General features: G+C 50.3%; 1 protein-coding gene across 3 annotated transcripts; it reads left to right on the plus strand.

Moving 5' to 3' along the window:
- Positions 1 to 130: 130 nt before the first annotated feature.
- On the plus strand, positions 131 to 10,037 carry si:dkey-89b17.4 (zinc finger protein 646). Of its 3 annotated transcripts, none has more exons than XM_037477232.2 (5): positions 131 to 318; positions 3,716 to 6,468; positions 6,556 to 7,600; positions 7,761 to 7,858; positions 8,517 to 8,657. In XM_037477232.2, the coding sequence occupies exons 2-4, from the start codon at positions 3,902 to 3,904 to the stop codon at positions 7,821 to 7,823; spliced, it is 3,675 nt and encodes a 1,224-aa protein (XP_037333129.1). In that variant the 5' UTR covers positions 131 to 318; positions 3,716 to 3,901; the 3' UTR covers positions 7,824 to 7,858; positions 8,517 to 8,657. The 3 variants fall into 3 exon arrangements, with proteins under 3 accessions (XP_037333129.1, XP_037333128.1, XP_037333127.1); XM_037477231.2 differs by having other exon boundaries at positions 133 to 318; positions 6,556 to 7,665; XM_037477230.2 differs by lacking the exon at positions 7,761 to 7,858 and having other exon boundaries at positions 133 to 318; positions 6,556 to 7,665; positions 8,519 to 10,037.
- The last annotated feature ends 5,037 nt before the right edge of the window (positions 10,038 to 15,074 follow it).

Here is a 15,074-nt window from a genome sequence, read left to right on the forward strand (position 1 = left end):
TCCCGATGTGGATCTGAACGGACTCTAATGACGCCACAGCAGAACCTCGGCTGCGCTTAGTGGATGCGGTGCGTTCTGCGCATGGTGACGCGCAGCGCCGCGCGGCGAGCAGCGGCAGGAAGTATCCAGGCGAAGCGGCGGTAGAGAGGGGGGAGCGCGAGGGGGGAGCGCGAGCGAGGGGGGAGAACCAAGAACCAAAAGTCGGTGTTTGAACCGGAGGAGGAAAAACATAATCATGCGGAATCCATGAAACGTGCACATTCTAAACCCCCACGCCGTGGATCGTTGTCACGCGCGGGCACAGAGGCCGATCGAGGGGTAAGTGTGGAGCGGGAAAAAGGTGCCAGAAACCCCCCCGATGTTTTTCCATCAATGGGGGCCGAGATCTTTGTGTAGCTCGGGGCTAGCCCGGGGTTAGCGACGATGCTAGCCCCTCTGCAAGCTTATGCAGCGGCGACGGTTTACCCTCGCTGTGCTCCGGGAGGGGCTTTAAAATACACCGCGGGAGGGTGTCTGGAACTCGCGAGGCTTTCTGCGTTGAGCTGTTTGTTGTTTTTGTTTACCATTTTATGGTATTCCTACTTCCGTTTTGCCCCCTTTCTCTTTGCAGGGAGTGGGGGGTGCAGCTAGCTAGATGCTAAAGCTAGCATGGCCGTGTATATTCACTCGTTCACCCCATGAGATTATTTTTTTGAGTGTAAAATCAATAACGTTAATAATAAGTCCACTTGCGTGTTTTAACAACCCCACGCAGCCGCAGCTTTCTAGCCGTAACCAGTGGGCTAGCAAGCTGCGTTTGTGGGGCTAAAGAATGGAGATGCTAGCCCCGTTAGCATGGGGGGGTAAGATGGCTGAAGCTGGTATCAGTGAGAGTGGGGCCGGAGGCTGTAGGTGTTGTCACCGCTCTGTCGGGAGCATTGCGCCCCCCCCTAAAAAGCTAGGGGGGGTCCACCGTTCACCGGGAGTCTGCCGAAGCAAATGTCGGCCGTGTGTTGGAGAAGATGCTCCGCTTTTGTTCGGGTAGAATTCCCGCTGGGCCGAACCGGAACCGAGGGGAGACGGGCCAAGGTCAGCCGCCCGGTCTGATGCCGAGCAGTTATTATAATATTCAACCAGAAATGATGATGGTTGTTGTGCGTGTAACAGCGCATGTGCGGACCGACCCGGTTCTTTCCGCTGCGTCTGCGTGGTTCGGCGAATAGACGCTGTTTGCGCTCTTTTCTCTGCGTTTGTTTACATTATACGGAGGCTTCTGATTGGCTGATGGCTGATCTCAAAAGATGGCGCATCTAGATTATTGTGGATTATTTCACCTAGACCCATAATTAAATTATATGATCACTGAATTCAGTTTGACCTCAAAACAATTAAAATAACAACTTCCTGTGGTTCTGAAATTGTGGTTCCTGAATATATTGATTTACTAAAAATGCATAATAAAGAAAATTGAAGTTAATTTTTTGCTGTAACTATTGCTCATTAATTAACGTGATATCCATTTAACGTTTGTATTCAAACATATGGTTTTGTGATAATTCTGAAGTTTTTTTTATTACAATACAGTTTATTATTACCGCTATAACTACAGTGCTACCAATTTAATATCAACAAGTTTATTATCGTCTGCTTCAATGAATCAACCAGGTTTATACTAGTCGAGATATTGATACTGATATGGGATCTGGAATCATTTTCATTTTTTTTTGTACTAAACAAATAATTCATGAGTAAAATCAATTTGTGTGTATGATGCTTTCACAACTACAAGGAGTACAGATCATATTCATCGTTTTTATAAGCGTAAATCATCAAAAACCAAACAAAGAAAAAACATTTCTCTAATATATTTGACCGACAATCATTTATTCCGTATTTCAAGAGGAACATTACTCCTTGATCACCAGTGAAATAATTTTTTGTTGATTTTGTCAACATATATATATATATTCACATCAACACTGACCATTAACAACAAATATACATTTATTGACATGAAAAGAATGACATCAACAAGTGGAATTTACTAAATCTGCTGTAAATTAAGATTTTACCATTTTTTGGTGTGTGGGCGGTCGACAGTGTGGATTTTGTTAACGAAAACGTCAACGACTTTTTTACCTACTACGACGAGACGAAAACGGATCTTACAAAATAAAAACTATGACTAAATCTATGCTAACCTTCGTTAACGAGACGAAAACGTTGGTGGTGACAAAGTCACAATTCTTTTTTTTATTTATTCGCGTGCACCTAACTAGAGCTGCAACTAACGATTATTTTAATAATCGATTTATCTGTCGATTATTTGTTCGATTAATCGTTGAATCGGATAAAAAAATAAAAAATGTAAAAGCATTAATTTCCAACCCTTTATTGAAAAATAGAACTGACTGTGCACTTTCTAAATATGTTTTGCACTAACAGATTGCTCCTTGAACATCCCTAAGTAAGCAAATAATAAATACACAATAAATACATACACACATCGCATGATGTATACTTTACAGCCGCCAAATTAAATATATTAGGCACAAAATCATGAATCATTGCCGTGGTGTTCCCGTGCCAGGCCATGTCGCTTTTGCATATCTTACAATGAGACATGTCAACCCTCCCGAATTTCAAAGCCCCTCCCGAAAATATCCCGGAGCGACCTTTCTCCTGATTTCCACCCGGACATCAATATTGCTGCACCACCCGTCACTGGGCGCGCTGTTTCAGACCGAACAATAATAAAGGTTACACCTTGAAGTCGAGCGCGGCGATTAGAACGTAAAACTACTGGCGCTGCAAAGAAAACCGCAGCACCCCCCCCCCCCCCCCCCGTTGCCGCTAGGACCCGCACCCCCCATTTCAGTGTGAAATACCTGGGAGGAATTAGGTCGCATTGGTTTCTCTGCCTCCGCATGTTTCAGAACAGTATTACGGGTCTTTCCTTTACCTCAGCTCTGCTCTTATTTATTTATTTTTCTTAGCAACGCTCTGCTGGGCGGAGCTTTTTTTCTTCTGTTCTGCTGCGCGAGCGCTCAACTTTTTTTTTTCTCAGCTCTGCGCGGCGCGCGCAACTTTCTTTAAATACTCAAACGTAATAGTCGCGCGACACAACGAATCGATAATGAAATTCGTTGCCAACGCTTTTAATAATCGATTTTAATCGATTTCATCGATTCGTTGTTGCAGCCCTACACCTAACACGTATGGCGGTCATTAACGTGTCATGATGACATCATCCACTCGGCCACTGGGGGGCAGCGGTGGTTCTTTTCACACTTGTGTGAGTGAGCTTCCTTGGTTCAGCTCAGCGGGGTGAGAGCGACTGGTTCATGATCCAAACCCAAAAATAATGTATTGCACCGATTGAAGGACGTTGAGGTGTCTGCTGGGACAAGTCGTTTCACAGTGGAGACATTGAAGCATCGCGAGTAAACGGTTTGATTCTGTGTTCACACCAAACGCGTCTTTTACGCCGCCCGTTTAAATTTCGCAACCAGACGCGTTGCATTGACTTTGCATTGAATCAACTTGAGCAAATATTTTGCTTTGCTTTTGGTGTGAACGCTGCATAACACGCTCACTCAGAGTACCAACCCTGAGGAGCAGCTACTTTTATAGAAATGCAACTCATGTCTTTCTGTAATCCGGTGGGCCGGATTCGGCCATGAGTTTGATACCTGTGATTTAGGGATTTAAATAACCCTTCTTCTTCTCTCCACAGTAAGACCTCATTGGCTGGTGTGACCCCAAAGGCCCGCCTCCACTCAAGGTGGGCCCCGATTGGCCGAACCGTATCCTGTGGGAAAATGGCCGCCCTCAACTGAAGAGCTAAGCGCCGCAAAAGTCACCGTTCACTCATTTCCAGGTGAACCGTGACCCCTCCCCCACCGATTTGCTCCAGAGTACTATGGCAATGCATGATATGAGTCGAGCCAAGGGTTTCCCCTGTAAAGAGTGTGATATGGTTTGTCCGAGTACTCCAAGTCTCCTAGAACACATGAAAGCACATTACCAGCAGGAAGAGAACGGGCGCTTTGAGTGTGAACAGTGTGGTAGAATCTACAAGCACGCAGCCAGCCTCGCCAACCATAAGAAGTCTCACGAGGTGGGTTCCTTCCAGTGCCCCGTCTGCACCCGCACGCTGCCCAACGCCGTGGCCCTAAAGAACCACCTGCGTATCCACACGCTTTCCCCCAGCAGCGCACACGCAGAGGAGGAGAGCGAGGAGGTGCCTGAGGAGGCAGGCCACGACGAGAGGGATTACAGCCTCGCCCAGGACCTCTCCGACGGCTTCGGGCGCCCTCACCTGAACAACAGCAGCGTGGGACACGGCGTCCTGCCCAGCCACGAGACAGAAGACCACGGGAAGAAAGGCTCCCCCGAATCCGACGACGCCTGGGATCGACCCTTCAAGTGTGACCAGTGCGACCGGACCTACCGGCACCACGGCAGCCTGGTGAACCATAAGAAGTGTCACCAACAGGGAACCTTCAAGTGCTCCGTGTGTTTCAAGCAGTTCAGCAACCTGGCGGCCTTAAACAGCCACGAGAGAACTCACTCCAAGTTCAAGACCCCCGGTGCGACCATGGTGAGCGGCGTCGGGAACAGCCTCCACGGGTCGGAGCGCGGCGGAACGCAGTCGTCACAGAGCGATGACACAGCCTCTTGTTTCTGTCACCTCTGCCAGATTGCGCTGCCCAACAAGACAGACTTTCAGGAGCACATCCTGCTGCACAACGCGGCCTCGCCCTCGCTCGGCCTGCCGCGCAGCTTCCCGGGCATCATGCCCCACAACTTGAGCGCAGTACGAGCGCCGGTGTACCCCCCCGCCCTGGGCGACCCTCTGCCGCTGCCACCGCTGCCCAGTGACAAGAGAGGCCCCTACGACCCCATCATGGGCCCCCCGGTCAACAACCCCATCTACACCTGCGCGTATTGTGGCGCAGGACACCCGGATCTGGACACCCTTAAGGTCCACTATCTGACTCACGACCCCCACCCTGGCTCCCACGGCCAGGACAACTCGCTGCTCAATTCGGACACGCTGAGCTCCGGCTCACAGGGCTCTGTGTCCTCGCCCTCTGGGGGCCGCGTGCCCCAGGCCAACTCGCCGGAGGACGGAGATCGTCGCTTCAAGTGCGGCGAGTGTGGCAAAAGCTACCGGCACGCAGGGAGCCTGGTCAACCACAAGCGCTGCCACCAGACGGGACACTACCAGTGCACCATCTGCTGCAAGCAGTACCCCCACCTGGCTGCACTGCACAGCCACCTGCGCAGCCACAAAGGGCGCGGCGCCAACCAGTCCATCAACAACGACAGCAACGACTGGCTGTCCCCGGAGCCGCTGACCCTGGACTCCCAGCAGAGCTACGTACAAGAGGGCAGTGGGGCGACCACTCCCATCTCCCTGCCAGGGAACCTGGGGGACTCCGCCCACTTTGTACCCGACGGCGGCCACAGCAGCGGCCTGGACTCTCTGGAGTTCCACGACCGCTTTGACGGCGGCTCGCTCTCCCAGAGCAACTCTGCCCACCGCCAGGCCGACCGCCACGTGTGCGCCGACTGCGGCGAGATGTATGGAGACGTGTCCGGCATCAAGTCGCACATGTGCCCCCGCCGCGGCCAGCAGCCGCAGCAGAGCACCATGTCCAACGGCTTCATGGGTGGCATGAACTATCACGGCTCCGGTGGAACCGCGCTGCCCACTGGGAGCTCCAGCAGCCTAAAAGAAGGCAGTGGCCATCGACAGTACTCCCAGGGCGGGGGCAAGAGGATGAGCAGCAACGACAAGGACGACGAAGACGACGGGGAGGTTTACCAGTGCTCTGTGTGCGGCAACCACTACGCCAGCCTCAGGGCCCTCAGAAGCCACCTGCGCAGCCACGCCAACAACCCCACAGGGCCGGGGCCTTCCAGCCTGGAGCAGGAGTGGAGGATGATCTGCTCCACCTGCGGCCAGAGCTTCTCCAGGAAGCAGGACCTCCTGAACCACCAGCTGGTCCACGGGCCCCAAAGGCAGGACGGCCAGCAGCAGCAAGGCATCGCAGGAGGCTCGACTAATGGCAACGACAAGATGGACGGACGCAACCACATCTGTGTGGACTGCGGCATGTTCTTTGCCGACCGGCACCACCTGATCACCCACCTGTGCCCGGGTAAGAATCGGGCCAGCTCTCTGAGCAAGCAGGCCCTGAATGGAGCCAAAGGAATGTCCGGAGGAGACGGTGTGAGCGGGGCGGGGGGAGCCGGGGGGAGCCGTGACGTTGGCAGTGACGGACGCAGGCCTATGGTCGACCAAAGCGACAAGCCCCACAAGTGTGACCAGTGTGGGCGGGGCTACAGACACCCATGCTCACTCCTTAACCACAAGAAGTCACACAAGACCGGTGTGTTCCGCTGTCTTGTCTGTCAGAAGCGTTACTACAACCTGCTGGCTCTCAAGAACCACCAGAGGACCCACTTCGATCTCAAGAGGTAGGTACACATTCTCAGAGACATTGATCTAGTCTCGGATCATGTTGATTTCAGTGTATTTACAGAGATTCTGTTGTGTTTCTGTAGGCACAAGTGTGAAGAATGTGGCAAAGCATTCAAGATCCAAAAGCAGCTGATAAACCACCTGCGCCTCCACGAGGAGCACCGGGCCAAAGGTCTGGTACGGACCGGTACCAACGGCTCCCGCTTCCAGCAGCCCGGGCCGTCCCAAATGCAGAGCATGAGGGGGGAGTCCTCTAAGAGCCAGGCCATGGGCGCAAAGTACAGCCACCAGGGCTTCAAGAAGCCCTACTCCTCGGCTGGGACCTCCAGGCCACAGAAGTTCGACCCGTCAGAGACCGGGCGACGGCCCTTCGCCTGCGAGGAATGCGGCAAGACATATCGGCACGCCGGCAGCCTGGCCAACCACAAGAACCTTCACAAAATCGGGGAGTACCACTGCAATGTCTGCAACTCCACGTACCCCAACCGGCTGGCCATGAAAAACCACCTGCGCCTCCACTTCGCCCAGAAGAAGCACAACTGCCAGGAGTGCGGCAAGGGCTTCCGCACCCAGCGGCAGCTGGCCACCCACACCACGGCAGGCCTGTGCAAAGGGCCTCAGGGCCCCGGGGTCCAGATGGACTTTGAGTGCGACGGCTGTTGCGAGGGCTTCACCACGGCAGACGAGCTGGCGGCCCACGACTGCCCCGCCCAGCACCTGCCCTCCTCCTCATCAACCAACACCTCGGCCAACATCAGCTTGGAGAGGAGCTCTGTGGACCTGGACTCGGACGAGAGGCCCTATGCCTGCGACCTGTGCAGCTGCGCCTACAAGCACGCCAGCTCCCTGCTCAACCACAAGCACACGCACAAGACCGGCAACTTCCGCTGCAACTTCTGTGACAAGCCGTACACCAACTACATGGCGCTGCGCAACCACATGCGCATCCACACCCAGCGGAAGAAGCACATCTGCCACACGTGCGGCAAGGCCTTTCGGCTGGCCCGTTTCCTCCGGAACCACCAGAAGGTCCACGAGGAGGGTGCCACCCCCTTCGGCTGCCCCACCTGCGGGAAGAGCTTCCAAGGCCGCTCGGGTCTGGCCCGGCACCGATGCGGGGACAACCAGGTAGGCATGGAAGTGAGGAGGAAGGCCACGGCACCCCCGGGAGAGGGCGACGAGTGTCGGTACACGTGAGTTCTCGTCAGTTTGTTTGTGATTCTTCGAAGTTGCAAAACAAAAAAACAAGTAGTGAAGATAAATTTAGGTCTCTACGTGTCTATTCCAGGTATATGATCTCCAATCCGGCTTCCTTGGGACCATACGCGTGCCGGAATTCGGATTTTTCTGAAGTTTGGACAAATTGAATTAGTGGAGAGAGACCAGATAAGTCAAACCTGTTTGCTTTCAGTTAGCATATGTCACACATTTATTTTTTTAGATGTTTTTTGTTTTCATGCTTTGTTTTTGCCACAGATCTGAATGGAGTATTTTGTGTGTAGTAAATCAGCTGGATGATGATGTCTGTTCTTTGTATTTGTTTCTTTAAAGTAGCATCGCGGCAGTTTTCGGCTAAATGAGGAAAGATCAGGACGTATTTGGAGCTAGCTGCACTGCACATGTCTGGAGGTTCATGTTCTCTGCGTCTAGGTTCTGTGGTTTGATGGATCTGTCTTCATCTCATTCAGAAACTAGTAACCACCCAAAGGAAGGCTGTGACAGCAGGTCTTAGAAATGGTCGCTTTGAGGATCGTGTCTTATTGTGCAGTGCAGGGAGCAGCAGATACCTCCAGTTTGTCCCCCCCCCCCAACCCTCCTCCCTTTTGACCTGTGTAGAATCACTTTGAATGGTACACCACTTTGCTGTAGTCTTCTTTGAAAGCTTTAAGCCGGATTTCAGATCATATACCTGTATGTTACATGTTAAGATCTCTCAATAATTCTAAAGAACAAGTGGTAACCAGTAAGTGGGATAACCGGAGGACAGACTTCTCTCTTCTGTTACTAATCCCCCCCCCCCCCCCCCACCTCGTTTTTCCTGCACAGATGTGACCAGTGCGGCCGGTCCTACCGCCACGCCAGCTCCCTCCTCAACCACAAGAACACCCACACCGTCGGCATCTACCACTGCGCCGTGTGCCTCAAGACCTACTCCAATCTGCTCGCCCTGAAGAACCACCGCCGCATCCACTCAGAGACGCGGCGCCACCGTTGCCACGACTGCGGCAAGGCCTTCCGTGTGTCCTCGCAGCTCTACAACCACCGCCGCGTCCACCAGAAGCAGCGGGAGCTGACCTGCCGGTCCTGCCAGCGAGCCTTCCCCACTCAGGCCAGCTTCCGGCTCCACATGGAGATCAGCCACGGCCAGCCGCCTCAGCCCCGCCAGCCCAGACCCCAGCAGCCCCGGCCTGGGGGCTCCCAGGAGCTGGGCTGGGGGTCCGGCCTGGACCTCACCCTGATGCAGGAGCAAGGACTCAACCCGAGCGCCACGGGGAGGGCCCGAAGCCGGGGGGGCCGCGGCGAGGCCCTCAAGCCCCACGTGTGCGACCAGTGCGGTCGGTCCTACCGCCACGCCAGCTCGCTGCTCAACCACAAGAACAGCCACAAGACCGGGACCTATTTCTGCAACTCCTGCCAGAAGGAGTTCCCCAACCTCATGTCCCTCAAGAACCACCGGCGGATCCACACTGAGCCCAAACGCTACCAGTGCCCCGACTGCGGCAAGTCCTTCCGGGTCTCCACCCAGCTGGTGTGCCACCGCCGCATCCACACCAAAGAGAAGCCCTTCTCCTGCCAGCAGTGCGACAAGCGCTTCTCTTCCCGGTCCAACCTGAGGCACCACATGAAGGTGCACTGGAGCGGCTCCTCAGCACCCCCCCCAAGGGCCATGGGCACACCTAACTTCCTGGGTATGCCCGGCGGTGCCTTCATATAACCTGAGGGATGAGGGAGGGGGGGGGTGTGAGGAAAGGAGGGTGCAGGCAGGGTATCGAGGATCCATTGGAATCGGGACTCGCTTTGCGATTTACCCGGAATCGTTCAAAAGTAAAAAAATTGGATTCCTAGTTTCGATTCTCAGTCCGCCGGCGCTGACCGGAAAAAGAAACCGCTGAACACCAACGAAGAAGAGTCCACCGGAAGTGTTGTTATAACAGAGCGATCGAACATGGACGGCGTGCGTCGGCGCTCCAAAGTGTGGTTACACTTCTCGAAACAAACCCAAAACTAGTTTCATGCATAAGAGGGTGCACGTCAAATATGATGAAGCACCTCCGAGGTCATGGAGTGGAAGTAAATGTGTGCCCCGTCTTTGATTTATATTGTACTTTTTATTAACTTTCATACTAAAGTTAATAAAAAGTAAGAAGTTCATAGAATTAACATTGATGGAGAAGGTCAGACTATTTCCTTCAGAAAGACCCTTGGTTAGCGAGCTCATTTAAAATAACTTTTTGACCTGCCTCTTAAAAGAATCGGAATCAAAACAGGGAATCTGAATCGTTCAAATTCAAACGATACCCAACCCTAGTGCAGGGGGTCAAAGTGCAGTCCCATGCCAAGGTTTCTGGAAGTGCCAAAAATGTAACTCTTCCTCCCACTTACCCTCCTCTTCCTCACTGTCCCGTGTGTGTGTGTGAAGGAGAGTCCTGTGTGACACCACAGACTCACAAACTGTACACACACAGCATCTCGTCCTGACCTCCCTTCGTTGACTCCTCGTCTGAGGCCCTGGTTGGAGAAGCGTCGCACACAGACGGACTCACTACTCCTGCCTTAGTTCCTGCTGCATGTTCAGCCCGGTGCTGGGGGCCCGGTGCTGGGGGCTCGGCTTATAAGGACTGATGAGCCCGGCTCCATACGAGTGTCCACGTGGAGGTGATGGGGAATGTGTTTTTAGTTCAACCCGTCGTGTCACAAACAATCTGGGAGCTGATTGGTGCAGCAGGATTATGGCCCGCCTCCAACTGGTTCAGGTGATGTTCATTGGGAGTTTCTTTTAGTGGCCTTTTTGTCAAAAAATCATTTTATTAAAGCTGTTCTGGCCAAACTAGGTATTTTCATTTGAGAGTGTGCGATAAGGAGGTGACGGTTGTTTGTCCCTTCAGTTGTGTGTCGAGTCACCGTGGTAACGCACTACCACAACTTCTCCGCTGATTGCATGTGTTGTTTAACGTGCTTCCAGCTGTAAAAAATAAGTACGGGGACCTTGAGTTTGGACTAAAAGTCCAACAAGGAGACCAATTAACTTAAGACAAATGAATTAGATGTCCAGAGACAGCGTCTCATCCACAGAAAGACTTGGTGTCGATCAGCGAGGACATTTTGTTTCTCAGGTCCTGTCAGTGACCCCGTCTCCGTCTCGCTGTGTCTGAGTGATCAAGGTCTGAATCTGGCCATGATGGGACTTCATGTTGTAAAAAGGAGAAACAAAGTACCGTAAAGGTTGTATATTGTATTGTAATCGTACTTCTGATATCTAAAGTACCTCTTTTATAAGAAGGAAAAAAGACGACAGATCATTGTAGTAATGCATTTATTTATATTATTATTATTAACACTTGTAATGGACGGCGCTAGTCTTTAGGATGTGTGAGTTTAGAGCTGTGTTGATGTAAACACCCCCCCCCTTACCCACAATGCCCCTGTCTTGTTGACACGGTGAACTTTTTTTTTTTTTTTTTTTTTTTTTACTCTTGCCTTTTTAACGAGTGATGTGATGGTCTTGTGATGGGCCTTCCCATCGTCACCCTTTGCATATTTACCCCCCCACACCCCCCCCCCCCCCCCCTGTCACTCCCAACCACCACCACACACACAGGCATCACTTCCTGATTCACTAAAGTCAAACTAACGGTCTTGGAGACCGTCTTTGAGCTCATTGGTTCCTTTTCATTTCAAACCTTTTATCTTGTTTTGTTTTTTATGGTAACCTCTTGTATTTATTGGTGTTTATTTTTTATTCTTTATATTTAATTGCGTTTTTTGACTATTTGGAGTCCTCCGTGTGTGTTTTTAAAGAACACTGTTTGTCAGCGTTTTCTGGAGCACTGGTGCTAGTTAAAATAAATAACAAGGTGGTCCAAGCCGTGCAGTGACGTTGAGTGCTGTAGAACATGTGATCTAGAACACAGAAATAATAATAACTGTACGTTCTGTATTTCTGCTTCCTCCTCCACCACGTTGGTTTTTTGGAGTGGAAACTTTCCCGCCTGCATTTCAAGTAGTTCTTAGAGAGGAGGAAGACGTTTGGTTTGGAATAACTATAACAACACTTTTTTTGTTTTAACCTTTTGTTTCCATGCATATATATATATATATATATGTAATGCTTACTATACACTTTTATAAACTATGTTTTGATAATTCATTTCTTAACAGAAGAACTTGTCCATATACTATAACCGTTATTGCTGATTACTGAAAATAAATAGCTGAAAAAACGGTGTGTTCAATGGGTTCTGCTTGTCTACATCGATATGAATAGATTTCTCTGTGGGAATAACGTGTTGCTAGGGCAGTGTTTCTCAACTGGTGGGTCGCGGTCCATGTTTTCAGTCAGCGCGGCAATTAGAACCCCCCCCCCGTTGACCGATCGATTTGGGTCGCGACTTGTCATTAAGGGGTGATGGGTGGGTCCCGGAACACGTGGGATGAATGGGACATGAACTGCTGATCCTCTGTTTGATGGCACGCTACCACCCCACGAAAAAATTGATGTTATAAAACGTGTCTTGGAATGTCGTAAAATGTGATAGTATAATATGTCATAGAAATAAATAGCTTCAAATGAAATTGTAGAAGCTTGACATTACATCTGATATATCTATCTGCTGTCTAACACAGTAATGCTAACATGGTAATGTTAATATAAAGGTAATGTGGTAATGCTAACGTGACGGCTAACGTAGTTATGCTAATGTAAAGGCTAACGTAGTAACTACCAAGTACAGCCTCTGCATCATTTATTCATCCGCTGAGCAGCTGAAAATGAAAAAGTTTGAGCTTTGTCTAAAATACAAAGCTCATATGCTATTTTAGTACAGACCATTCAGGTGATGATTATTAGAGATTATTATTTGACACCAGGCCCCAAGTTCCTCCATCTCTCTTCTGTACGCTGCCTCTGCTCCACCAGTGACCGTTCCAATGGCCGCGGTGGTTCTGGCAGTTAGCAAACTGCAGCAGGTCCACCTGGGGTCTTCTTCACGACTAACCTCTTGAAACACAACGGGACGATAGTCATTCAGGAAGGTCACAATGTCTCCGATGAGGGCACGGCCGCCTTCCCTGGGTTTGTTCTCCTCAGAACCAAACGCACCTCTGCTGTTGTTACAGGTGAGTGCTGCGTACGCTCCGAGGTCAAAGCCCTTCCTGTTCCATACTGGCCCAACTCACCGAGTCTTTAAACCGCCTGTGTGTCCGAGCACCACCTGATTTCTACGTACGCCGCCAACTTGTCCGAGGCTGCTAGAGGAGCTGAAAGGCCGGCGTTGGGAATATTGTCTGCATAACACTGACACACAGCTTTGTTGTCGGGCTATTCAACCCCCCCCCCAGGACCAGCCAGTAGTCTAGTAATGAAGTAGCGCTAACGGAACAATAGCGCTGCAGAGGCTACCGTGAGCGCAAAACGAAAAATAAATAACGAGTCTCATGTGTCAGAAGGACGGAGCCGTCACACATTGTTGGTCATTACCTTTACCTTTACCTTACTTGATGACCTGCACTGCTTGGAAATCAGCTGCTTATCAATTAAATTAAATGTGTTCATTAGTAAACAAGGATTTCTAATTAGCAATAGTTTTCTTCAATGGCGGCTATATACACTCACCGGCCACTTTATTAGGTACACCTGTCCAACTGCTCGTTAACACTTAATTTCTAAGCAGCCAATCACATGGCGGCAACTCAGTGCATTTAGGCATGTAGACATTGTCAAGACAATCTCCTGCAGTTCAAACCGAGCATCAGTATGGGGAAGAAAGGTGATTTGAGTGACTTTGAACGTGGCATGATTGTTGGTGCCAGAAGGGCTGGTCTGAGTATTTCAGAAACTGCTAATCTACTGGGATTTTCACGCACAACCATCTCTAGGGTTTACAGAGAATGGTCCGAAAAAGAAAAAACATCCAGTGAGCGGCAGTTCTGTGGGCGGAAATGCCTTGTTGATGCCAGAGGTCAGAGGAGAATGGCCAGACTGGTTCGAGCTGATAGAAGGGCAACAGTGACTCAAATAACCACCCGTTACAACCAAGGTGGGCATAAGAGCATCTCTGAACGCACAGTACGTGGAACTTTGAGGCAGATGGGCTACAGCAGCAGAAGACCACACCGGGTGCCACTCCTTTCAGCTAAGAACAGGAAACTGAGGCTACAATTTGCACAAGCTCATCGAAATTGGACAATAGAAGATTGGAAAAACGTTGCCTGATCTGATGAGTCTCGATTTCTGCTGCGACATTCGGATGGTAGGGTCAGAATTTGGCGTCTACAACATGAAAGCATGGATCCATCCTGCCTTGTATCAACGGTTCAGGCTGGTGGTGGTGGTGTCATGGTGTGGGGAATATTTTCTTGGCACTCTTTGGGCCCCTTGGTACCAATTGAGCATCGTTGCAACGCCACAGCCTACCTGAGTATTGTTGCTGACCATGTCCATCCCTTTATGACCACAATGTACCCAACTTCTGATGGCTACTTTCAGCAGGATAATGCGCCATGTCATAAAGCTGGAATCATCTCAGACTGGTTTCTTGAACATGACAATGAGTTCACTGTACTCAAATGGCCTTCACAATCACCAGATCTCAATCCAATAGAGCATCTTTGGGATGTGGTGGAACGGGAGATTCGCATCATGGATGTGCAGCCGACAAATCTGCGGCAACTGTCTGCTGCCATCATGTCAATATGGACCAAACTCCCTGAGGAATGCTTCCAGCACCTTGTTGAATCTATGCCACGAAGAATTGAGGCAGTTCTGAAGGCAAAAGGGGGTCCAACCCGTTACTAGCATGGGGTACCTAATAAAGTGGCCGGTGAGTGTATATATATATATATATATAATGTATGGTGATGGACCTATTGGGGACACCTGATGTGGAGGGTCAGGGTGAGAGTAAATGTATAAAACATTGACGCAGAGTAAATCTTTTTATGCTTCAAAATGTAAACAGCTGTTGACATTGCAGCAGCCATTTTGTTTTCAATCCTGTTTTCAAAAGGACGTTTTCACATGGTTATTGTTGTGATTTATTTACTACTAAAACATGTTTTTTTTGTTATAAATGAACCAAACACCTTCTGTATTCCAGCGTTTCCCCCAGGTCTACAACTTACACCCTGGGGGGGGGGGGGGTGTCCTTTCGGGTGGACAGGCGCTTTCTCTTCACTGGTGAGCGTCACAGTGCGCTCAGATACGGACGTATACGCGTATATATTAACAATAGAATAGAAACAACTGCAAAAGGAAACCTTGGGGAAGCGAATTAACCTGTAGGGATTCAGAAAAGCAGAAACATACACGGACAACAGCAACACAAAAATAATGACAGTATTATGTTAAAAACACTAAGGCACCTTTATCGGTCAAATAACTACA

This window comes from Pungitius pungitius, chromosome 12, assembly GCF_949316345.1.
Source record: "Pungitius pungitius chromosome 12, fPunPun2.1, whole genome shotgun sequence".
Classification (NCBI taxonomy): Eukaryota; Metazoa; Chordata; class Actinopteri; order Perciformes; family Gasterosteidae; genus Pungitius; species Pungitius pungitius.

What these genes read in the sequence shown, in the direction of transcription:
- si:dkey-89b17.4 (XM_037477230.2), top strand. Translation starts at nt 3,902, where the DNA reads ATGGCAATGCATGATATGAGTCGAGCCAAGGGTTTCCCCTGTAAAGAG. An exon ending in ACCCACTTCGATCTCAAGAG is followed by an intron (nt 6,469 to 6,555) that starts GTAGGTACACAT and finishes GTGTTTCTGTAG; the next exon opens with GCACAAGTGTGAAGAATGTG. An exon ending in GGCGACGAGTGTCGGTACAC is followed by an intron (nt 7,666 to 8,518) that starts GTGAGTTCTCGT and finishes TTTCCTGCACAG; the next exon opens with ATGTGACCAGTGCGGCCGGT.